The sequence below is a fragment of the Suricata suricatta genome, chromosome 10 (assembly GCF_006229205.1).
Source record: "Suricata suricatta isolate VVHF042 chromosome 10, meerkat_22Aug2017_6uvM2_HiC, whole genome shotgun sequence".
NCBI lineage: Eukaryota > Metazoa > Chordata > Mammalia > Carnivora > Herpestidae > Suricata > Suricata suricatta.
Window position 1 is genome coordinate 109,500,981 of NC_043709.1, and position 25,107 is coordinate 109,526,087.

Here is a 25,107-nt window from a genome sequence, read left to right on the forward strand (position 1 = left end):
GGCGCTGAGGGAGAATTTGTTCCCAGTTTCCTCCCAGCTTCTGGTGACCGCTGCCATTAGGTATCCCTCAGACTCCTTGCTCTCATCGCTGCCTCTGTCTTCGCAAGGTGTTCCCCCTGTAGGCGTGCGTGTCTGTTTCTTCCTTGCAGGAAGCACACCGCTCGGGTTAGGGCGCACGCTAATCCAGTTTGAATTCATCTTAACTTGATTCCATCTTATTTCCCAATCACGTCACATTTACAGATTCTGGGGTTGGGCTTTGAACATATTTTTGGGAAGAGGGAGTAATTCAACCTATGACAGCATACAGACATGTTAACCTTTCTCTTTAAAACATCTTCCTTTTGCCCATATTTCAGGCATTCACCTCCATCACTTCTGAAACTGTTGCTGTCCTTTTAGGTCAAAAATGACCTACCTCCTTGTTGCTAAATCCGGTGGTTAATTCTTAGTCCTCATCTTACCTGCCCAACATTTGATGCGGTTCATCACTTAGTCATAAGTTTTTTTTCCACTTTATTTTCAATACATCCTCTCCTGGTTTTACCTTCTGGCTCATTGGTCACTCATTCTTAAATCTTGTTTGCTTGTCCTGTCTCAGACCTGATGCTTTTGATGGATTGTCTTTGGCAATATAATTTCTTTGAAATTCTTCTGATGCCTTTCAATTTTGTAAATTTTAGTTTTTGTATCACTTATTACATTAACTTTATTTAAAACATTATGCCACCATTAATATTAGAAAAATATAAATTGGGATATTTTCCAACAGGGAACTTTGGCTTTTGGTCTACAATATATATATTTATTATTGTCAACAGTGTCCAAAAGCACTGCATTCTTCTTTCAAATGGATTTTTAGTGACATGATATCAAATAGTCTTTCCCAATACTTGTTTGACTATGATTTAAAAATTATGTTTGACAACTGTTTTCAATTAACTATGCAGTATTTCGTTACAACAATAAGACAGTTGTCCAGTTTGTGAATGAAAAATTTTCAGTGTTGTCAGAAGATATTTTTGTTCTATCATTCACTACCAAGTTAAAAAAATGTGTTGACAAGTTGTGCAAAGAATTACAAAATTTTCATTTTTTGAGTATTTTGTTTTTTCTCATACATATTTGAGGCATTGTATTGCTATTAAATTAGATATTCTATAATATATATTTTCTTAATTTTATTTTTTTGGAAAGTAATCTCCTAAACATGTGTATGATTCTTCTCCAGCTCTGTTAGCTCTTGGTTAAAATCCTAATATATGTTCACATATAAAAATCTTTGCATTTTGGAAATCTACAATTATATCAATAATTTTTATGTGCTTTCTGTGGTTTACCTAAGGGATTGTGTCCATAATAATTGAGAAATAATTAGCTTTTAAAAACATTATTGAAACTGATTTTATTTATAATGTATCATATAATATTTATTATTTGGTTTTTATTTTACTTCCTAAAATAGTCTATGATTTTTGATGTTGATATTTGTATTTTGCATAAACATGTTAACAGGATACCATTGATTTTTCCATGGTTTCTGCCAAATAAAAAAAATACCAATTATCAGTCTTTTAAAATTTATTAGTATAATTTATTATACTAGGTACTACTTCTCCAAAAATCTAATCATGTTTATATGTTGTCAACAAATGCAAGCCTATATTTTCACAATTTTCATAGGATTGCTAATTATTTAAATTTCTTTCAAATCTGATATTAACTTTTAATATTTACTCATGGTATCTATTTTACTTTATTCATGTTCAAGATATGTGATGAATACTGCTAATCTTTGCATCCATTTGTATTCTCCAGCTAGGTTCCGCATCCAGAGGGCTTGCAATTTAGACAAAATATAAATTCCATTGAAAAGAAATGTTATTAAAACTTGCTGGTAATTCTTCCTCTTTTTTAGGTTATATGCTCTTTCTGAAAGCTTTCAGATTTTTATTTTTTAGGTTTTTACATTTTATTAACTGTTTTGTTCTTTATCTGTTTCCTTTTTGGTATTTTGTGAACACTTTTGATCTGTGGTTTCCACTATTCTTCAATCTGAGAAATTTATCTTTATTATTTCTTCAAATATTTCCTCCTGTCCATTTCATTTTTTTCCCTCACTGGATCTTCTTTTATCTGTTTTTGGTATTTGTATAATTCCTCTACATATCTCTTATTTTCTTTTTCATTTCTATCTCTTTATCCTTTTCTGCTGCTTTCTGGCAGAACATGTCAATCTAATCTTTCATTTACCTAATTTATTCTTCAGGAGTATTTTTCTGTGATCAATATGTTTAGTATATTTTTCATTTGTAGTATTTCTACCTGAGTCTTTAAAAAATACCCATGTACCTTTTATATTGCTAATATTCTGTTTGTGTGTATTTTTGGTTTATTTTTTTTAAACTTTCTTCTTAAACAGCATGTATGTATGTATGTACGTATGTATATATGCATGTATGTATTTATTTATCCAACATGGGGCTCGAACTTATAACCCCGAGATCAAGTGTCTCATGCTCTTTGGACTGAGCCAGCCATGTGCCCCTGGACCTTTTCTTTTAGTTTTTTTTTCTTTTGCAAATCTTATATTTTTCAGGTGTCAAGTTATTTTTACCTGTGAGCTCATATGCCCTTGGGAGTCAGCTTCTTTTGTCTGGAAAGCTATTATTATGAAATGATAAAAAACCAGGCCATAGTCTCTGTCCCTCCCATCAAATTTAGGGAAATTTTTTGTGTATATTTGTTTTCTAGGGCTGCCATAAGAAAATACCACAAACTAGGTTGCTTAAAACAGTAGTAATTTGTTCTCTCACAGTTCCAGAGTCTAAGAGTCTGAAATCAAGGTGTTTGCAGTGCTATGCTCCTTCTAAAGGTTCGAGGGAAGAATTTCCCTTGCTTCTGGCAAGGATGCTGTCAATCTTTAACATTCTTCAGCTTGTAGCTGATTTACTCCAGTGTTTGTCATTGCATGACCTTTTTCTCTATATGTCTATGTGCCTGTGTCTTTGTCTTTCTTATAATGATACCAGTCATTGGATTTAGGGCCCACTCTAATCTTAACTTGGTTTCATCTGCAAATATGGTTTTTTCAAATATGGTCATATTCACTGGTGCCAGGGGTTAGAACTTGAATATATTTTTGGGGGGACACAGCATGACTTTGGTGCTGCCTTGATATTGCTTTGTTGATTCCCTGGGTCTAGGCTATTATTCCTATGTAAATAATCATAGATATAAAGGTCATATATTACTTCAAAAAATGAGAGAAAGGTAAGAGTAAAATTTTAAAGTTTTCTAAAGAAATTCTCTCATTCTACCACTGTCTTCTTCCATTTCTTCACTTCCCATACTAAATACTCATATATAAATCAGCCTTCAGTCACCTCTAAGGATTTCTCACAGGTTTGTTTTTTGTTTGTTTGTTAATTGTTGTTAGAAATGTTTTCCTCTCCATTTTGTAATTTCTGCAGTGTTGATTTTGGGATTAAACAAAATTTTTTTTCACCTAGTTTTTCATCTGAAATCTTAATGTTTTATTTACAGGGAGGAATACGTTTTTCACCTATAACTTGGAAGTGACGTAAAATAACAAAATGAAGTCAGCAAAACATCTGTCAGTCTCTAGTAATAAATTGGCAAATGTTCCAGAATTAACTTACAAAAAACGAATATTTACTTCACCATTGTCACCTAAACCAAAGGAAAAACATAGTGCAAAATTAGTATATGATAAACTTGAACCAATGGTCTTAGGATCTCCACCAACAGGGGAATCCATTGTAAGGTATGCTTTGCCCATTCCATCAAGTAAGACAAAGGAGTTAATAGCAGAAGATGAATTGATCAGGAAAATTACCAAACATCTAAAGATGGTAAGACACTTGTTGGTCCCTGTGTTTGGGGTTTCCATGACCATCCCCAGGCTTAGTGATTTGTTAGGAAAGTCCACTAGACTGAAAACATAGTCCTGTTGATGGCTAAGATTTACTACAGTGGAAACATACAAAGCAAAATCAGCAAAAGGAAAAGGCTTATGAAGTCTGGAGGAAGCTAAGTCCAAGATTCTCTTCCTTTAAAGTCACACAGGATGTGCTTAATTCCTCCAACAACAAACTATGACAGCACATGTGAAATGTCTTTTGGAGACGCTCATTAGAGACTCAGTGCCCAGGGTTTTATTGAGGATTGCTCATCTAGGTACTTTGCTCAGCATGTACCAAAATTCCATAATCCCTGAAAAAATATTTAGCATAAACCACATTGTTTGTGCAAACAGTTTAAGGACAAGGAGCCACTGTTATCAGTGAATGATGGGAACACTCATGAAATCCAAGTTCTGAGCAGCAGTCCAAGGCCAATCTTGCATGCAGATCTTTGTAATGATAGTCCTTTCTGGTTCGTTCCTGCTATGTTCACTCTTCTCAGCACTTTAGAAACTTTAGCTCTTAGTGTTGAGGAAGAGAATCTCCTTTTTTTCCTGAGTTTCTCTTTGCACAGTTATCCAGAATTGAATTATGAATGTACGACATGCCAAATGAGAACAATGAGGGGGTGGCACAAATATAAAAAGAATATAGTTTGTCAAATTTTCAAAATACAGGTTTGCTTAAAGTTTGGGAGGTTAGCTCAGAGAATTTCCTTAAAAAAGTCTATTGCTCTCTGATTTCCATTTCCATTTTGTCCTCTTCTTTTCAAAGAAGAAAGTTGAGACTGTCAAAGTTTGAGGAAATACTTTGGTGACAAGTGGAGTTGATGCTTCAGCTTTTCTTAGATTGTCTTTTACATGCCTGTCAACACAGAAATGGGAGTCGTAGGGACTTTCTCACAGAGTAGAGTTGAGGACTGTTTCTCATCATTTCTTCAGGGTGATATGAGACGGGGTGTGAGATGAAAAGTTTAAGTTTGTGGCATTGGCAGAAAGAAGTCTTATTGCTAAGGAGGTCCTGACATGTTTGATTAAATGTCTTTTTACACTTAATAAATTTATGTATAATTTACATAAAATTATAAAAATAAAAAAAATTTTTTGATTTACTCAAAGGTTGTTTCTTCTTTGGAGGAAGCCTATGGATTTTGCATTGTAGATGGAGAAAAATCAGTTGTGAAGCCTGAACATGAGGAATTAACTTTATCTGTAAGTGTACGTAACCCTAATGTAGAAACATTTAACACTGAAAAGGGTTAAGATTTTCTTTTGGAATCCATTTAAGTCCTCAGAATGAATGCCCATCCACAAAAAGGATCCAGACACATCTCTATTTCAAATGTATTTTTATTGCTAATGCCTGTTCCGTTTAATTTTTAAACATTTGGTTTCTTATTGGTTTGAGATGCATATTCTTTATCATGTTAAGAAAGTATTCTTCTATTTATATTTTGCTAAATAAAAAACCCCAAGAAGTTATTGAAGTTTAACAAATATCTGGTACATATAAGTATATATTAAGGTGATTAAGTCTGTGGTTCTCCTTTAACCTACTGATGAGATGAATTATTTTATATATTTCATAATATTCAACTGTACTTTAAAACACTGCTTGTAGAGTATTATTTTTATATTTTATAATTACTTTTGTTAGTTAGGGATTGAGTCTGGCTCCATGTGATAAAACACCTATGTTGAGTCTTTGAGTTCATAAACATAGTAAGTCTTTCCATTTGTACAGGTTTTGTTTGATTTCTTTCATCATCATTTTGTAATTTTCCTCATACAGATCCTGTACATGGTTTGTTAGATTTTGTGCATTAATAATTCATGATTTTTTGGAACAATTTTAATGGCATTGTTCTTTAGTTTCCATATTTTGTAACAAGTAGATAGAAATATGACTGATTTTTATCTGTTGATCTTATATCTTACAAACTTGTTCAGTGTATTTTTTAATTCTAGTTTTTCTATAGATTTTTTTGGGATTTTCTACATAGACAATTATGTCATCTTCAAATAGAGACAAGTTTACATCTTCCTAGTCAGTCTCAATGCTTATTTATTTTTCTTGTGCTGGCTCTAGCTTCAGGTATTATATTTAATAATAGTGATGAGAGCAGATATTTGGCTCAGTTTGACTGCTAATTTCAGATAAGAGTGGCACTTCAGTTCCTTGTTTGGTCTCACGAACACTACTCTGGTGGGGGAATGGGATGGCCAATTTTCACTGCCACATTTCAGTCCTGTTGACACATAGAGATAGCAGGTGTAGCTTATTCTTGGTGTTCGGCTCAAGTAGGATAGGCATTGTCAAAAAGGTTTTGGTTATGCTAGAGATCCCTTTTTATAGTCCTTTGGCTTTTCTTTGTTTATTTGTTTGTTTTCAGTCTGTGCTTATTGGAAATTCCAGGTTTCAGGCTTTTCCGGTGTGTCCTATCTGTTTAATATGTAGGTAAAAAGAAAACCAAAAGAATTCATGTATTCCTCAAGTTTTGAGATCTCTGCCTTTCTTTTTCTTCCTTTCAGAATTTTTCTGTGTTGGTTTGTTGTGCCATCCATGGTATTTGAATTGTAGGAGGGATGATCAGAGTAATGGGCCTAGTCCTTGATGACCAGATCTGCAAGTCCAAAATTATTTTTTATTTTTGTTACAGTTCTGTGTTCTGATGCCTCTTTGTCTGATATCAACATTCTTATGATTAGTCATTACATGTTACATTTTATTTTCAAGGTATGACTATGCATTTACTGTGTGTTTTTGAGATAGAATGTAGTTGAATCTTGTTTTTTATCTAGTCTGACAATCTCTGTCTTTTAATGGGCTTAATTTATTTACATTTAATTGATACAATTAAGTGTATTATCTAATGAATTCATTAAAATGAAACATTAATGAAGTAATGTGAATTAGGTCTACTATCCTTCTATTTGCTTTCTTTTTGTTTCAGATCATCTTTGTTCCTTTACTCTCTTCTGTTTTATTTTGGGTTAATTATGAGTATTTTAGCATTTTATTTCATTTCTTTTTTTTATTGTAGCAATTTTTTTTGTGTGCTTGCTCTAGGAATTCACCATGTACTTAAATTTATTGCAATCTATCTGGAGTTATACACTTCATTTCTAATGTGAGAACTTTATAGCAGCATGATAATATTTACCTCACTCTGTTTTTTTGTATTCCTGTGTTTTTGATAAGCAGTTTGATAAGATATGCCTAGCTGAGGCTTTCTGTATATTTATTCTGTTTGGGGTTCATCAAGCTGAGTCTGTGAGTTGACGTTTTTCATCAAATTTGGAAATTTTCATTAATTTTTTTACATATTTTATCGCCTCTCTGATCCTTTTTTTTATGAGACTCTAATTACACGTATATTAGAATGCTTGTTAATGTGTAAGAAGTTACTCACACTCTGTTCATTTATTTCAATGTTTTCTCCTTCTGTGATTTAGTTTGGGCAATATATGCTATTCTGTCTTCAAATTCACCATTCCTTTCTGTGGTATCTGATCTGCTGCTAGCTCTAGCCAATGAAATTTTTATTTCAAATATCATAGATTTCACGTTTAGGATTATCTTTTGGTTACTTTTTAGGGGGTTTTATATTTCTCCTGCTATTATCCATCTCTTTACTAGTTTACCAATATTTTCCTGCAAATTCTTAACAGAGTTTAAAAAATTTTTGTCTGCCAATTTTCAGTATCTGGATCATCAGTGTGTTTCTTTCTATGATTTTTTTCTTTTGATTATGGATTGTGTTTTTCTGATTCTTCATTATTTTGTAATTTTTAAAAGTTATATCCCAACCATTATATTTAGAAAAACATTGGAAATTGTGATACAATGTTTTATTTTCCAGGGAATGCTTACTGTTTCCTTTCTGACATTCAGCATAAAAAACTAATCAATCTCATTCTTCTTAGAATTGATTTCAGTAGGAACTGATCCATAGTGTAATTGAGTTCTTGTTTGATTTGTTTAACCCGTAATCTTACATATTGCTGCTTCCCCTCAGGGGTTGATTTATTTGATCTTGCCAGTATTTTAGCAGACAAGAGTTTGAACTCTGATTTTAAATACTTTTGGTTCACATTTTGGTTCATTTCTGGTGGAGCTTCAAATACAGTTACCACAAGAACATGCAGAATGAGATTTCTCTGGTTTTTAATTCCTCCTTTTTATAGTTGTGAAATTGCCAGTCAAAATATAAAACATTTCATTATCCCAAAAAGCTTCCTTGTGCCCTGTCTACGGCAGTTCTTTCCTCCCACCCTGGCTCCACACTATCACTGATCTATCACTATACTTTGGCCTTCTCTAGAATGTCATATAAATAAAAAAACATATAATATATGTTATTATATCTATTATATCTATATATCTATTATATCTAGCCTTCCCCACTTCATGTTTTTTGGGATTCATCCATTTTGTTCTATGTATCAGCAGTTTGTTTCTTTAATGTGGAGAGTATTCCATTGTAGGGTTATACCACAGTTTGTTAATCCATTTACCAGTTAATAAGCATTTAGGAGATTGGATCCAGTAGCTATTTGGCTATTATGAGTGAAGCTTCTATGAGCATTTGTGTACAAGTCTTTGTGAGGATATATGTTTTTATTCATCTTGGATAATTGCTTTGGAATAGGATTGGTGAGTTACAGATAAGTGTTTGGCTTTATGAGCAATTGCCAAACTGTTTCCCAATATGGCAGAACCATTTTATATTCCCACCAGCTCTCTATGAGAGTAGCTGTATATTCTTACCAGAATTGGTATTGTCAATCTTTTTAATTCAGACCATTCCTAATGGGTATGTAGGCCTCCTTTCCTGCTGCCTTTATGGCAAAATCGAGATTGGGAGTGGTTTGGTAGAAGAAAAACGGTTGGATTGAGTAATTTGCCTTGGGAGGTTTTCTCATTCTAGTCTCTCTGTCAACCTAAATGGCTGCCAAAGGCTCAGCTGTTTTTTCTTCATACTTGGAATTCTGTTTGTCAATGGCAGGCCTGCGCTTTGACTTTGCTGACTTGGCGCGTTTGGCACACACTAGGCCAGCTGCTCTGCTTTCACCACCGTGCTTGCTACCTTTGAGTTTGGATATGGCTTTGGTTCTTTGCTCAGCAGCAAAGTGTTCTGTGGAATTCAATTCATCAAAACTTCCTTATATCCCATCCTTTTCAGTATCCTCAAGGAAAAACCCAATTATATAATTTTATATATTTTTCCTTTTTGGATGTTAACACTGAAGTGAAGACCTCTCATACCTTTTCACATCATAATTGTGAATTATGTGACATTTCTGTTTCCCTTTTAAAGATGTTTTTAGAAGTGCTGCCCAACAATATCTTTTTGTCTCATTGGCCCAATTGGGACAATGGCTACCTTTATTGGTAAAGGAGGCTGGGAAATTTATTATTATTATTACTAGCTATGCACATTGCTGTTAGTAGGCAACTAATATTCTCTATTATACTGGTATTCTATTTGTCTTACAACACTATTGTCATAATTTTTGATGATTTTAATATCCACGTAGAAGATCTTTCCAAATAGTGTGGCCTCTCAGTTCAGTCCAATGACCTCATCTTCTATCCTATGTCAGCATTTAACCAACAAGATGATACCCTTTAATCTTTGTCATAACCAATAACTGTAACTTTTCCATAATTTAAGTTTCAATCATCTTGATTTCTGGTCAGTACCTCTTCTCTTTCCCGCTTAGTGTGTCTAATATTTGGACTCTCAAAAGTCCTTTGATTCCATTGGGAACTATAATCCATTCATCCTATTACCTTTTACTGTCCCAAATACTCCTTCTGTTCTTACTTACCTCACTTAAATTCCATGGTCCCTTATTATTATTGCTCCCATGCATATGTACTTAACTCTCTTGCCCTGCCATGCTTTATTGATTTTATTTTGTTAAACTGCAACCCTAATAAAATCAATCTCTATATTTGTGGTTTCTAAATATGAATAGAAGACAATCCTCAAGGGTGCATATGGTCTCATATTTATGATTAGTAACTCTTGTTCTTTCATTTTCTTACTCTCTTGAATTACTAATTCAGTTTTCCCCCTCTTCTATATGGGTATAGGTCTTTACTATGACAAAAAAATACATGAGCCTGTGAGTATGTTTTAAAATGTGATGTTGAATGAACATATTCCTCATGAAGAACACTCTAGGAGAAGCCTACTGTATATAAGCATCTAGATTTATCATAGGTCATCTCTGATTTACAAATCACCACTCTACTATAAAAGATTCAGTCATTGTGACATTTTAATCTGTCACTAGTTTTTCCTAAAAGTCTTCATTTGCTTATTAAGTGAGGGTGAAAGACTTCAGCTCTTGGCAACTGGACTTAGTTTAGAAGTTATAATTAGCATTCATTTTCTAACACAAAGAGATATTTATAAGGTATATACAGAACTGCTACATTTTTGGCTGCTCAAAAATTTCAGGAGTCTAAATCTGGGATGCTTGATTTTCTGCAACTATGTAGAGGAGAATGAGAAGAGAAGCAGGCTGGGTAGGTCATTCATGGGACACTCCCCAGAATGCACTCTCTCCCGCTTTCTGGAAGAATTTGCTAGTATAGCATTTGGAGCATGATTTCTTGTCTTATATGTTTGAAGGGACATAAATTATAGACAAAAATTATTTTTAAAAATAATTAAATGTACTAAAATATAGATGGGCATGCATATGGATTCTGAAGTAAAAGTAACTTTGTTTTGTTATTCTTTTCAAAAGGTTGGGGATGATCTGAATTCATTCTTGGTATGTTGTTCACAATTTGCAGCTCAGTTGGAAGAAGCAGCTAAGGAAGAACGTAATGTATGTATTCTATGTAAACTATCAAGTATAAAACATTATTTATTATTTTAATAATTTATTACTGTTAGTATATTTTATCTTAATACATTTTATTTTAATTTATTAAAATGGTTGCCATTAAAATAATTATAGTAATAAAATATTTTAAAGCTATAGTTGTTGTTTGAGCTTGGGTTTAATAATCCATTTAGCAATATTAGTCTAGATACAATGCCTTAATGAGTTATAAAAGGCATTAGGAAGTATTATTTATTTTTTTAATTCTTAACATAGGCATTTAGATCTGTGAATTTTCCTTTACTGCATTGATAGAGTCATTAGTATTTTCATATTTATAAGTGAAAATATAGTATCAATATTTTTATTTTAGTGTTTTTAATAAGCTAATTTATATTACAAAAGCAATGTGTCATAATTAACAAAAATTTCAAAAACGTGCATGAAGAGGAAAACAAAAATTACCATAAACTTATTTCCCCAAGATAACCAACTATTGTTAACATATTTTTGTTTCCCTTCCTGTTTTTCCAAAGTTGTAAACATTTAGGAAAAATAGAATAATATTGTACATACTATTTGGCAGGCATTTTATTATTTTTTGAGTTTTGGAAAATAGCATTTATTATGTTTTATCTGATTGTAAACATATTATTATTAAAATTTTTTAAATGTTTATTTATTTATTTTTGAGAGAGAGCAGGGCAGGGGTAGAAAGAGAGGGAGACAGAGAATCTCAAGCAATTTCTGCACTATCAGCACAGAGCCCAACACAGGGTTCAAAGCCACAAACTGTGAGGTCATAACCTGAGCCAAAATCAAGAGTTGGATACTCAACCAAATGAGCCATCTAAGTGCCCCCTGAATATAAACATATCACTGTGGAAAATTTGAAAAATTGAGAAAAGTATATAGGAAAACAAACTACTTATAATCTCAACTTTGTATGTTTGCACCATTAATGTTTTAGAACATGTTTTCTAGTGGGCTGTTAGTGTATGTATACACACATGTGTATATGCACGTTCACTTATGTGTATGTTGATACATATTTTTTCTAATTTTTTATTGTGGCAAAATACATATACCATAAAACTGGACTACAGTAACCATTTTTAAAGTGTATAGTTCAGTGATATTAAATACATTAATATGGTGCAACCATCACTTCCATCCATCTCAGACTCATTTCATCTTACAACACTGAAATTGTAGGCATTAAACAGTAACTCCTGGGGCACCTGGTGGCTCAATAAACTTAAAAAAATTTTTAAACCACACTAACTCCTTATAACCCCCAGCCCCTGGTAATCACCGTTCTGTTCTCTGTTACTGTGGATTTGGTGCACGTACGTTCCCATAGCTTGGCTATTGTGAGTACTGCGGTGAACGTGGGAGTGCAGGTACTTCTTTGAGACACTCTTTGTTTTGGATATATATTTTGATGTGGAATTGCTAGATTATATGGTAGTTCTGTTTTTAAATTTTTGAGGAGTCTTCATATTGTTTTCCATAGTTGCCATACCAATTTCCTGTCCCACCAACGGCGTACACAGTTCCTTTATCTCCAAATATTTATATATGTGTGTGTGTGTGTGTGTGTGTGTGTGCGCGCGCGTGCGTGCGTGCGTGTGTGTGCGTGCATGCACCAAAGAGTGATTTTATTAAAGCATGGGACAGTACCCCTGGGCAGAAAGAGCTCTCTCCAAATCTTTTGTCAACAATTGTTTTATTTTTTTTGATAATAGCCATTCTAACAGGTATGAGGTAATATTTCATTGTGATTTTGATTTGCATTTCCCTGATGGTTAGGATGTCAAGCGCCTTTTCATGTATCTGTTGCCCATTTGTATGTCTTTGGGAAAAAAAAAAGTCTGTTCAGGTCTTTTTGTTCTAATCGTCTTTTTATCTATATTTAAAATTTTTTGTTTTATTTTTTATTGAAGTATAGTTGACACACAACATTACATTTGTTTCAGGTTATTTTTAATTTTAATTAAAAAATGGAGATATAATTGAACTATGATGTAATAAAACTGTATCAGTTTTAGGTGTACGTATATATGTATCTGTCTTTATGCCAGTAAGTCACATTCCTAATTACAATTGCTTTGCAGTATATTTCAAACTCAGGAGGTTTGAGGCCCCTGACCTTGTTTTTCTTTTACAAGATTGTTTTGGGTATTGAGGGTATCTTGAGATTCCATATATAGTTTAGTACGTTTTTTCTATTAAAAACATTCCATTAGATTTCTACAGGGATTGGACTGAAATTTGTAGATCACTTTGGATAGTATGAACATTTTAACAATATTAAGTCCTCCAATCCATGAGCATGGGATGTCTTTTCATTTATTTGTATCTTCATTGATTTCTTTAACAATGTTTTCTAGTTTTCTGTGTATATATCTTTTACTTCCTTGGTTTGGTTTATTCCTAAATATTTTTAGGTTTTTGATGCTATAGTCAATTAGATTCTTTTTTCTTTTTTTAATGTTTATTTATTTGAGAGAGAGAGAGAGAGAGAGAGAGAGAGAGAGAGAGAGAGAGAGAGGAAGCGTGGGGGAAGAAGGGCAGAGAGCGAGGGAGACACGGAATCCAAAGAGGGCTCCAGGCTCTGAGCTGTCTGCACAGAGCCTGATGTGACACAGGGCTGAAACCACGAGTTGTGAGATCATGATCTGATCCAAAGTCGGATGTTTAATCAACAGAGTCACCCAGGTGCCCCCTAGATTCTTTTCTTAAATTTTTTTTTGGATTGATCATTGTTAACATACAGAAATACTGTATAACATGATTTTTGAGTGTTGCTTTTGTATTCTGCAATGTTGCTGAAATTATTAGTTCTAACATTGTGTGTGTGTGTGTGTGTGTGTGTGTGTGTGTGTGTAATATTTAGGGTTTCCTACATATAAGATCATGTCATTTGTAGACAGTGATAATTTTACTTTTCTTTTCTAATTTGTATATCTTTTATTATTTTTCTTTTTTAATTCTTTGGAACTTCCAGTACTATGTTGGTGAGATGGGCAGGTTTGCCTTGTCGTTGATCCTAGAGAAAAAGCAATTATTCTCTCCCCAGTGAATATGCTCTTTGTTGTGGCCTGTTTATATATGGATTTTTATGCTGAGTTAGTTTTTCTAGTCTTAGTTTATTGAGATATTTTTAACCAACAAGTTGAATTTTACCAAAACATTTTCCTGAATCTATTGAGATGATCATGTGGTCCTTGTCCTTCATTTGTTTATGTGGTGTATTACATTGTTTCATGTTATTTCTAATAATGAGCCAGGCTTGTGTTCCAGACATAAATCCTATTTGATTTTACCTTTTCGTGTGCTTTTGAATTCTGTTTGCTAGTTTTTGTTTAAGATTTTTGCATCATTATTAATCAGGGATATTGGTCTGTAGTATTCTTGTGTCTTTTTTTTGGCTTTGATATCAGGATAATGCTGGCCTCATGAAATAGGTTTGGGAGAGTTTCCTCCTTTTTGATTCTTTGGGAGAGTTTGAGGAGGGTTGGTGTTTTAAATGATAGAATTCCTCAGTGAAGCCATCTAGTTCTGTGTTTTTCTTTGTTGGGAGATTTTTGATTACTGCTTCAGTTTCCTCACTAGTTACAGATTTGTTCAGATTTTTACATTTTTTTCATGGTTTGGCCTTGGTAGGTTGTATGTTTCTAGGAATTGTACATTGCTTCTAGATCATACAGTATTTTGGCATATAATCGTTAATAGTCTTTTATGATCCTTTGTTTTGAGACAAGTGGATATCATTGTAATGTATCTTCTTTCATATCTATTTTTAGTTATTTGAATATTCTCTTTTTCTCATAGTCGAGCTAAAGCTTGTAACTTTCGTTAATCTTTTTTAAAAGCTTATTTATTTTGAGAAAGAGAAAAAGAGAGACAGACAGACAGACAATGTGAGCAGGGGGGTGTAGGCAGAGAGAGAGAAGAGAGAGAATCCCAAAAAAGCTCCACACTGTCAGCACAGAGCCCGATGCGGGGCTCGAATTCACAAACTCTTGAGATCATGACCGAAGCCAAAATCAACAGTCAGATGCTTAACTGACTGAGCCACCCAGGTGTCCCCTCATTAATCTTTTTAAAAACAACTCTCGGTGTCATTTTTTTCCCTATTCTCTATTTCATTTATTTCTGCTCAAATATTTATTATTTCCTTTCTTTTGCAAACTCTAGCTTTAAACAATTTTTTTGTTGTCGTTCCTTTAGATAAAAGGTATTGTGATGTTTTTATTTATTTGTTTTTAAAATGTTTGTTTATTTTTGAGAGAGAGAGAGAGAGAGACAGAGAGACAGAGAGACAGAGAGAGAAGGAAATAGAGAATCCCAAGAAGGCTCTGCACTAATGCAGAGTCTGATGTGGGGCTTTAGTTCAGGAACCATGAGACCATGACCTGAGCTGAAATCAAAAGTTGGATGTTTAACTGACTGAGCAACCCAAGTGTCCCAGTTTGTGATCATTTTAAATATAAATACTTACCACTATAAACTTTTATTACTGATTTTGCTGAATCACATAGTTTAGGTATTTTATGTTTTGTTTTCATTTAGTTTTAGATATTTTCTAAATTATGATTTTTTTCTTTGATCCATGGATTGTTCTAGATAATGTTGTTTAATTGTCACATATTTGTGGCTTTTATTTTTGTTTTCTTTCTGCTATTTCTTTCTAATTTTATACCATTGTGTTTAAAAAGATGCTTTGTATGATTTTGATCTTAAATTTGTTAAAACTTGTTTTGTAACCTAACATGTAGTCTGTCTTGAAGAATGTTCCATGAGTGCTTGAGAAGAACTTGTATTTTGCTATTGTTGGGTGGAGTGTCCTGTATATGTTTGTTATGTATATCTATTTTACAGTATTGTTTAGTCCTTTGTTTCTTATCCATGTTCTGTCTGATTGTTCTTGCCATAACTGAAAGTGGAGATATTAAAATGTTCTAATATTATTGTCGTGCTGTTTCTCACTTTAGTTCTGTTAGTGTTTGCTTCATATATTTGGGTGTTTTAATATTAGGTGTATATATATATTTATAATTGTTATGTCTTTCTAGTGAATTGGCCTTTTATCATTATAAATATCTTTTTCTTTATTTTTTGACAATTTTGTCTTAATCTCTGTTTTGTCTAAGAATGGCCATCTCTGCTCCCTGTGAATTCCTGTTTCTATGAAATAGCTTCTTCCGGCCCTTTACTTTGAGCCTATGTGAGTTCTAAGATTTAAAGAGAGCCTCTCAGGAGCAGCATATAGTACTTGTAGGAGATGCTTACTACTGCCATTTTGTTTATGCTTTCTGTTTGGTAGCTTTTGGTTCCTCTTTTTCTCTCTTGGTATCTTCTTTTGCATTTTATTGATTTTTTTGTAGTGATGTATTTTGATTCCCTTCTTGTTTCCCTTTGTTTATACTCTATAGATATTTCCTTTGTGGTTATCATTGCAATTATATAAAACTTATTAAAGTTATAACAATCTATTTTAAACTGGTAACAACTTCAATTACATATAAAAACTCTACTATTTACATCCCTTCCCATCCTACTTTGTGTTATTCATGACATAAATTACCTCTTTTTACATTGCATGCCCATTGACTTAAATTTATAATTAGTTTTAATCTTAAAAAATTCTATATCAAATTTATAAATGATTTATTCCTCTATTTAAGAATGCTGCAGGATGTTTGTTGACACATTTACTTTTACCAGGGAATTTTATATTTTTGTATGGTTTTGTGTTGATGTTTATTATTCTCTCCAACTTTTAGGACTCCCTTCAGGATTTCTTATAAGAAAGGTCTAGTGGTAATGAATTCTTCTCAGCAATTCTTTCTTATAGGGGAAAGTCCTGATTTCTCCCTCATATGTGAAGAACAGATTTGCAAGATACTATTTTTGTTTGACAGTTTTTCTTTCAGTGCATTGACTATATCATCTTGGTTCTTTATAGCCCATAATCCCAATGGTTAGAAATTTGCTGGTGATCTGGGTAAACTTTCTTATTTGTAATGTGTTCAATTTTTCTTGCTGTTGACAATATTCTATCTCCATGACTTTTGACAGGACTTTTATTATGATGTATCTCCGTGTAGATTTTTTAAGATATTTTCCTATTTGGAGATCTTTAAGCTATTTGAATTTGTATGTCTATCTTCTCAGATTTGGGAAATTTTTAATCATTATTTCTTCAGATAAGCTCCATGCTCATGTCTCTTTTCTTCCTTATTCAGTTTCCATAATTCATATTTTGTCACATTCCATGGTAATCCCATATGTCCTTTAGGCTGTCTTTATTTTTCTTCATATACTTCTTTTTCTTTTCTCTCTTGACTATTTGGAAGGTCTTGTCTTCTAGTTTTCTGATTCTTTTTTCTACTTGGTCAAGTCAGCTGCCAAGTTCCTGTAATGGAGTTTTCAATTCAATTACTATAGTCTTTAGTTCCAGAATTTCTGTGTGGTTTTTCTTCATAGTTCTTTTTTCTCTTGATATTCTCATGTTTATGTATTGTTTTCCTGATTTCCTTTGGTAGTCTTGTGTGCTCTTTAGCTCATTAAGTATCCTCATGACAATTTTGAAATCTTCAGCAATTCATATATTTCTCTCTCTTTAAAGTTAGTTTCTGGAGGGACACTTGGGTGGCTCGGTTGAGTATCTCACTTTGGCTCAGGTCATGATCTTGCTGTCCGTGGGTTCGGGCCCCATGTATAGCTCTGTGCTGACAGCTCATAATCTGGAGCCTGCTTTGGATTCTATGTCTGTCTCTCTCTCTCTCTGTCCCTCCCACATTCATCCTCTTTTTCTCTTTCAAAAATAAACAAAAATTAAAAAAAAAATTTCTAGAGATTTAATTTGTTCTTTTAAATGTGCCATCGTTCCCTTTTTCTTTCTATGTCTTGTTACTCTTTGTTGTTCGGATTTTGGCATCTCTTCCACACTTTGTGGTCTGACTTCCTATAGGTCTCCATTCAGTCTGCTTGGATTCTGGAGACCTCTTAGGCTTTTTTGGGTAGGTGTTCCCTTCTGGGCTTCTGTGTGCAATCTCCAGTTGGAGGAGGCAGGTACTCCCTACCTGCCTCACTGGGGCTGTTATAAATTTCAGTAAGGAGCTCCACCTAGTGTCTATTTTTGGTACTTCAAGCTATGATGCTTCGTGTATTCTGGTGGATGGTTGATGGTCTTAGTTCTCAGAGATTCTCAATCTGGCACCCTATTGCTGTCAACACTTGGAAAGAGGCAAGAGGGAAACTGACCCTTTGGGCAACCTCCTGCCCTGAATGTCAGAGTGTTGGGTATGCATTCCATTTGGAATATCTATTCCATTTCAATCCCCAAGGGGAAGACAAGAGTTGGGAATTTCTTCCCAGTTGTGCTGCAGTGTCAGGATAGGGAGAGGCTCTGGCAAGTTAATGCTGAGAGTATAAAGTGTTTTTAGTGGGGTTTCATGTGGTTGGTTTTGTCCTTGCATAAGGTACAAGACACTTAACTGGTTTTGGATTTCTCAGGGGCATTTGGTTTGTTTGATGTTAAATCATCTCTTTGTTGGGGAAGGAGAGCTTCAGACTTCATATTTGCCATCTTGCTAATAACGTCTTGTTTCCTTAAGATCTGATAGTTAAAAATGCCCAGTGATTCTGGAGTGTCTTTGCTTTTATGTCATTTCAGCAGACAGAACTAGGAAATGTATGCAAGTATCCACACATATCCATATACATAGTTCAGGTGCCCATATTCCTACATAAAAATAAAATGCACATATACATACATATATACATGAATTGATATATTGAGAAGCCTGGAATTCTCAGAGACATCTTTAATTCCTGTCTCTCACCTCAGGGCTTGTTCTTGCCTTCCTCAATTTCATATGTATACTCCTTTCCACAGTGAGGATCCTAACTCTTAATATCAACACATTTATTTTTTTGTCCAACTCTATAATACTTATAAGATTGTTTAAGGATTTCTTCTGTTATATCACTACAAAATCAAACCTACTAAAAGGACTTGATGATTTCTTTTGAAATACCCCCTACCCCACCCCTTGGCAGTACTCTTGCCCAAGACTAAGTATAAGGTGTATGTTAAATTCTGTATTCATGAGTTACTTGGATTAGTTTCATTTTCCTTTACTAATTTCACCTATTTGAAAACAAAAACCCTAACTCAAAAATATATGTATATATCCCCATGTTCACTGCAGCATTATTTACAATCAATAGCTGAGCTATGGAAGCAACCCAGTGTACATCAGTAGATGAATAGATAAAGAAGATGTGGTATCTATATGCAAAGGAATATTACTCAGCCATAAAAAAGAATGAGACCTTGCCATTTGTGGCAACATGGATGGACTTAGAGTGTTTCTCTAAGTGTTTCCATGCTAAGTGAAATAAGTTAGAGAAAGACAAATGCAATATTATTTTACTTATATGTAGAATCTAGAGAACAAAACAAATGAACAAACAAACAAAAACAGAGCCATAAATATGGAGAACAAACTGGTGGCTGCTAGAGATGAAGGGAGTGGGCAGAAAGGAGTAAAGGGTGGTGGGAGTTTCAGGATTTAAGTTATGTGAGGAGCCAGAGGCCCTTTGAGGGTGGGGCACAGTGGCACTTTCCTGCCCCAGGGAGCACAGAGTGGGATCCTTTAAGACATCAGGGTTGGAAACCAGAGAGGAGAGACTGGTGTGTCACCATTTTTCTCCCTATCATGAACAAGATGGGTCTTCAGGGAACAGACAAGGGGCCCACCACAGTGGAGGTGGGACCTGGCTATACCAAACCACACTCCTCTGCACCTGTAACAAAGTATCTACCAGAGCAGGATTGACACTGACCAACCAGACAGCCTCTCCTCCAAACCAGCGCAGCCACTGGTTCCAAGGCACCTAGCGGTTTTGCGTTTTCTGATTTAATTCTTGGTCAATTCTTATTATATATATATATTTATTATTATATATATAATTCTTATTATATATATAATATATATACATATATTCCTGTTCTTTTTCTTTCTCTTATTCTCTAGTCTGTTATTCTGGTTGTTGGTTTGTTTAAGCAGACATATTTAATCTATTCTCTTTACATCTCTTCTGTATCTCCTCCTTTAGTTTCCTCTGTCTCACTGGATTAAGCCATATAGTTTTTCTGCCTGGTCAATTTTCTTTTCTTTTCTTTTTCCCTGCCCCTGTCATTTCTCTATTTGTAAGGGATAAGGCTTCTTCCACCACCACCATTCCTTTTTAAAAATTTGTTTCCCAAGGTTAATAAAATGAACAGATCAAAGCACATCTGGTGGAAGGTCTAAACACCACTATGAGTAGGGAGATAAAACAACCAGAATCATAACAACAGATAGCATGTAACACAGTCCAACAACAACTCCTGAAGGGCCAGGCCCTGGACATCATTAGACCCTTTTTAATATAGTAATGCCCACAGGTGCAGGACACAAAACAAGCTATGAAAAACACATAAGGAACAGAGAACTAGCTAAAATGACAAAACAGAATCATTATCCTCAAAAGAAATTCCAGGAAGAAATGACAGCTAAAGAATTGCTCAAAAACAGATATAAACAATATATCTGATCAAGAATTTAGAATAATGGGGCACCTGGGTGGCTCAGTCGGTTGAGCATCCAGCTTTGGCTAAGGTCATGATCCCACATTTGTGGGTTCGAGCCCTGTGTTGGGTTCTCTGCTGACAGCTAGCTCAGAGCCCAGGCCTGCTTCAGATTCTGTATCTCCTCTCTCTCTGACCCTCCCCTGCTTGCACTGGCTGTCTCTGTCTCTCAAAAATAATTAAAAAACATAAAAAAATAAAAAAAATTAGAGTAATAGTCAAGATTAATTGCTGGGGTTGAAAAAAGCATAGAAGACAGAGAATCCATTGCTGCAGAGATGAAGGAACTAAAAAATAGTCATGACGAATGAAGAAATGCTGTAAATGAAGCACAAAATAAACTAGATCTAGTGACAGTGATGATGGGACAGAGGGGAGAATAAGTGAAATAGAAAATAAAATTATGGACAATGGTGAAGCTGAGAAAAAGAGAGATAAAAAATATTGGACCACGTGGGGAGAATAAGAGAACTCTGTGATTCAATGACATAATAATATCCATATTATAGGAGTTCCTGAAGAAAAGAAGAGAGAGAGAGAAAGGGGCAGAAGGTTTACTTGAACAAATTATAGTTGAGAATTTCCCTAATCTGGGGAAATAAGCAGACATCGAAATCCAGGAGGCACAGAGAACCCCCCTAAGATGTAACAGCACTAGGTCTTCTCCATGACACAGTATAGTGAAACTGGCAAACTACAAAGATAAAGAGAGAATTCTGAAGGCAGCTAGGGACAAAGGGACCTTAACCTATAAGGGTAAATGCATAAGGGTAGTAGTAGACCTACCCACTGAAACTTGGCAGGCCAGAAGGGAGTGGTGGGAATATTCAATGTGCTGAATAGGAAAAATATGCAGCCAAGAATCCTTTATCCAGCAAGGCTTTCATTCAGAATAAAAGGAGAGATAAAGGCTTTCCCAGACAAACAACTAAAGGAGTTCATCACCACTAAAGCAGCCCTACAAGAGATCTTAAGGGGGACTCTGTGAGTGGAATGTTACAAAGACTGAAAAGGACCAGAAACATCATCACAAGCATGAAACCTACGGATAACACAATGGCACTAAACCCAAATCTTTAAATAATGATGAGTGGAAATGGGCTAAATGCTCCAATCAAAAGACGTAGAGTATCTGGAGCACCTGCGTGGCTCAATCAGTTAAGTGTTTGACTTCAGTTCCTGTCATGATCTTATGGGTTCATGAGTTTGAGCCCCATGGCGGGCTCTGTGCTGACAGCTTAGAGCCTAGTGACTGATTCGGATTCTGTGTCTTCCTCTCTCTCTGTCCCTCCCCTGTTCACACACTCTCTCTCAAAAATAATTTAAAAAAAAAGCGTATTAGAATGGATAAAAAAGAAAAGATCTATCTATGTGCTGTCTACAGGAGACTCATTTTAGACCTGAGGATGCCCTCAAATTGAAAGTGAGGGGATGGAGAACCATCTATCATGCTACTGGAAGCAAAAGAAAGCTAGAATAGCCATACTTACATCAGACAAACTAGATTTTAAACTAAATGTTGTAACTAGAGATGAAGAAGGGAATTATATCATAATTATGGTTCTATCCATCAAGAAGAGCTAACAATTATAAATGTTTTTACACCCAATCTGATAGCATTAAAATATATAATTCAATCACAAACATAAGCAATCTTATTAAGAATAAAGTAATTGTAGGTGACTTTAATACTCAACTTACAGCAATGGATATATCATCTAGGCAGAAAATCAATAAAGAAACAATGGCCTTCAATGATACACTGGACCACATGGACTTGACAGAATGTATTCAGGACTTTTCATCCAAAAGCAAAAGAATACACAATCTTTTCAAAAGCACATGGAACATTCTCCAAGATAGGTCACATACTGGGTCACCAAACAGCCCTCAATATATACAATAGAATTGAGATCACACCATGCATATTTTCAGATCACAATGCTATGAAACTTGAAATCAACCACAAGAAAAGCTTGGAAAACCCCAAATGCATGGACATTAAAGAACATGCTACTAAAGAATGAATGGGTCAACCAGGCACTTAAAGAAGAAATAAAAAAAATAGATATGGAAGCAAACAAAAATGGAAACACAGCAGTCCAAACCCTTTGGGATGCAGCAAAGGCAGTCCTAAGGGAAAATGCATTGCAATCCAGGCCTGTCTCAAGAAACAAGAAAAAATCCTAAATAGAAAATCTAACAGCACACCTAAAGGAACTAGAAGCAGAACAGCAAAGAAACCCCAAGGCCAGTAGAAGAAGAGAAATAATAAAAATCAGAGCAGAAATAAACAATATAGAATCTAAAAAATCAGTAGAACAGATCAATGAATTGAAGAGCTTTCCCACAGGGGGGAAAAAAAGCTTCTCAAAAAGAAAAGAAAGAAGATGCAAATAGATAAAACATGAATCACAAAGGACAGATCACAACCAACACCAGAGTAATACAACTAATTAATAGAATACGATGAAAAATTAAAAACCAAGAAACTGGACATCCTGGAAGAAATGGACAAATTCCTAGACACCTCACACTACCAAAACTCAAACAGAAAGACAAAATTTGCACAGACCCCTAACCTGTGAAGAAATTGAATCAATTATCAAAAATCTCCTTACAAATAAGAGTCCTGAGCTAGATTGCTTCCCAAGCGAATTCTACCAGACATTTAAAGCAGAGTTAATATCTGCTGTCCCCCCCCAAAACCAAACCAAAACAAAACAAAAAACCCAGAAATGGAAGGAAACTTTCCAGACTTATAATATGAAGCCAGCATTACCTTGATTCCCAAACCAGAAAAAGACCTCCTAAAAGGAGAATTACAGGCCAATATCCCTGATGAACATGGATGCAAAAATTCTCAACAAAATACTAGCAAATCAAATTCAACAATATATTAAAGGAATTATTCACCATGATCAAGTGGGATTCATTCCTGGTCTGCAGGGTTGGTTCAATATTTGCAAAACAATGCGATACATCACATTAACAGAAGAAAGGATAAGAACCATATGATGCTGTCAATAGAGGCGGAAAAAGCATTTGACAAAATATAGCATCCTTTTTAAATTTTTTTAATGTTGATTTATTTTTGAGAGATAGAGCACAAGTAGGGGAGGGTCAGAGACAGAGAGGAGAAACAGAATCTGAAATAGGCTTCAGACTGAGCTGTCAGCACAGAACCTGATGCGGGGCTCAAACTCAGGAATGGTGAGATCATGACCTGAGCCAAAGATGGACGCTTAACCTACTGAGCCACCCAGGCACCCCTGGCATCATTTATTTATAAAAGCCCCCAAGAAATTTGGGATAGAAGCAATATAACTTAACATCATAAAAGGCTTATGTGAAAAGCCCACAGCTATCTTCCTCAACAGGGAAAAACTGAGAGCTTTTCCCCTGAGATCAGGAACACGACAGGGATGTCCACTCTCACCACTGCTGTTTAACATAGTGCTGGAAGTCCTAGCATCAGCAATCAGACAACAAAAGGAAATAAAAGGCATCAGAACTGGCAAAGAAGAAGTCAGACTTTCACTTTTTGCAGATGACATGATATTCTACATGGAAAAACCTGAAAGATTCTACCAAAAAAGCTGCTGAGTACTGATACATGAATTCAGCAAAGTCGCAGGGTAAAAAATCAATGTACAGAAGTAGGTTGCACTTTTATAAACCAATAATTAAGCAACAGATAGAGAAATCAAGAAATTGATCCCATTTACAATTGCACCAAAACCCATAAAATACCTAGGAATAATTCTATCCAAAGGGGTAAAAGATCTGTATGCTGAAAACTATGGAAAACTTATGAAAGAAATTGAAGAAGACACAAAGAAATGGAAAAACATTCCATGTTCATGGATTGGAAGAACAAATATTGCTAAAATGTCAATACTATCCAAAGCAATCTACACGTTCAATGCAATCCCTATCAAAATTGCACCAGCATTCTTCTGAAAGATAGAACAAAGAATTCTAAAATTTGTATGGAACCAGAAAAGATCCTGAGAAGCCAAAGTAATGTTGAAAAAGAAAACCAAAGCAGGAGACATCACAATCCCAGACTTTAGCCTATTCTGCAGAGCTGTAATTATCAAGACATTCTGATATTGGCACAAAAACAGACACATAGACCAGTGGAATACAATAGAGAACCTAGAACTGGACCCTTAAAGGTATGGCCAACTAATCTTCAACAAAGCAGGAAAGGGTATCCAGTGGAAAAAAGTCTGTTTTGCAAATGGTGCTGGGAGAACTGGACAGCAACATGTAGAAGAATGAAACTAGACCACTTTCTTACACCACACACCAAAATAAACTCAAAACTAATGAAAGACCTACATATGAGACAGGAAACCACCAAAACCCTCGAGGAGAAAACAGGCAATAACCTCTTTGACCCCAGCCACAGTAATTTCTTGCTTGACAGGTCTCTAAAGGCAAGGGAAATAAAAGAAAAAATGAACTACTGGGACCTCATCAAGATAAAGGCTTCTGCACTGCAGCAGAAACAGTAAATAAAACTAAAAGACAACTGGCAGAATGCGAGAAGATATTTGCAAATGACATATTGGATAAAGGGTTGCTTTTACAGCACCAAAGACTTAATCATCCATTTCCTATATAAAAAGTAGCTACTTTTTTGCATGGATCTCAAGTATACTGTAGTATAGAGGTGGAA

General features: G+C 34.6%; 1 protein-coding gene across 4 annotated transcripts in view; it reads left to right on the forward strand.

Annotated features, from left to right (window-relative positions):
* LOC115304342 (coiled-coil domain-containing protein 7-like) overlaps nt 1–25,107 on the forward strand; it is a 104,962-nt gene that overhangs the window by 709 nt on the left and 79,146 nt on the right. For 3 of the 4 annotated variants that reach the window (XM_029954496.1, XM_029954492.1, XM_029954493.1), the window contains exons 2-4: nt 3,547–3,875; nt 5,045–5,143; nt 10,691–10,774. In XM_029954496.1, coding sequence (XP_029810356.1) covers nt 3,597–3,875; nt 5,045–5,143; nt 10,691–10,774 — 462 coding nt within the window. In that variant the 5' untranslated portion in view covers nt 3,547–3,596. The remainder of the gene's footprint in view (nt 1–3,546; nt 3,876–5,044; nt 5,144–10,690; nt 10,775–25,107) is intronic. The other variant, XM_029954495.1, reaches the window with a different exon arrangement.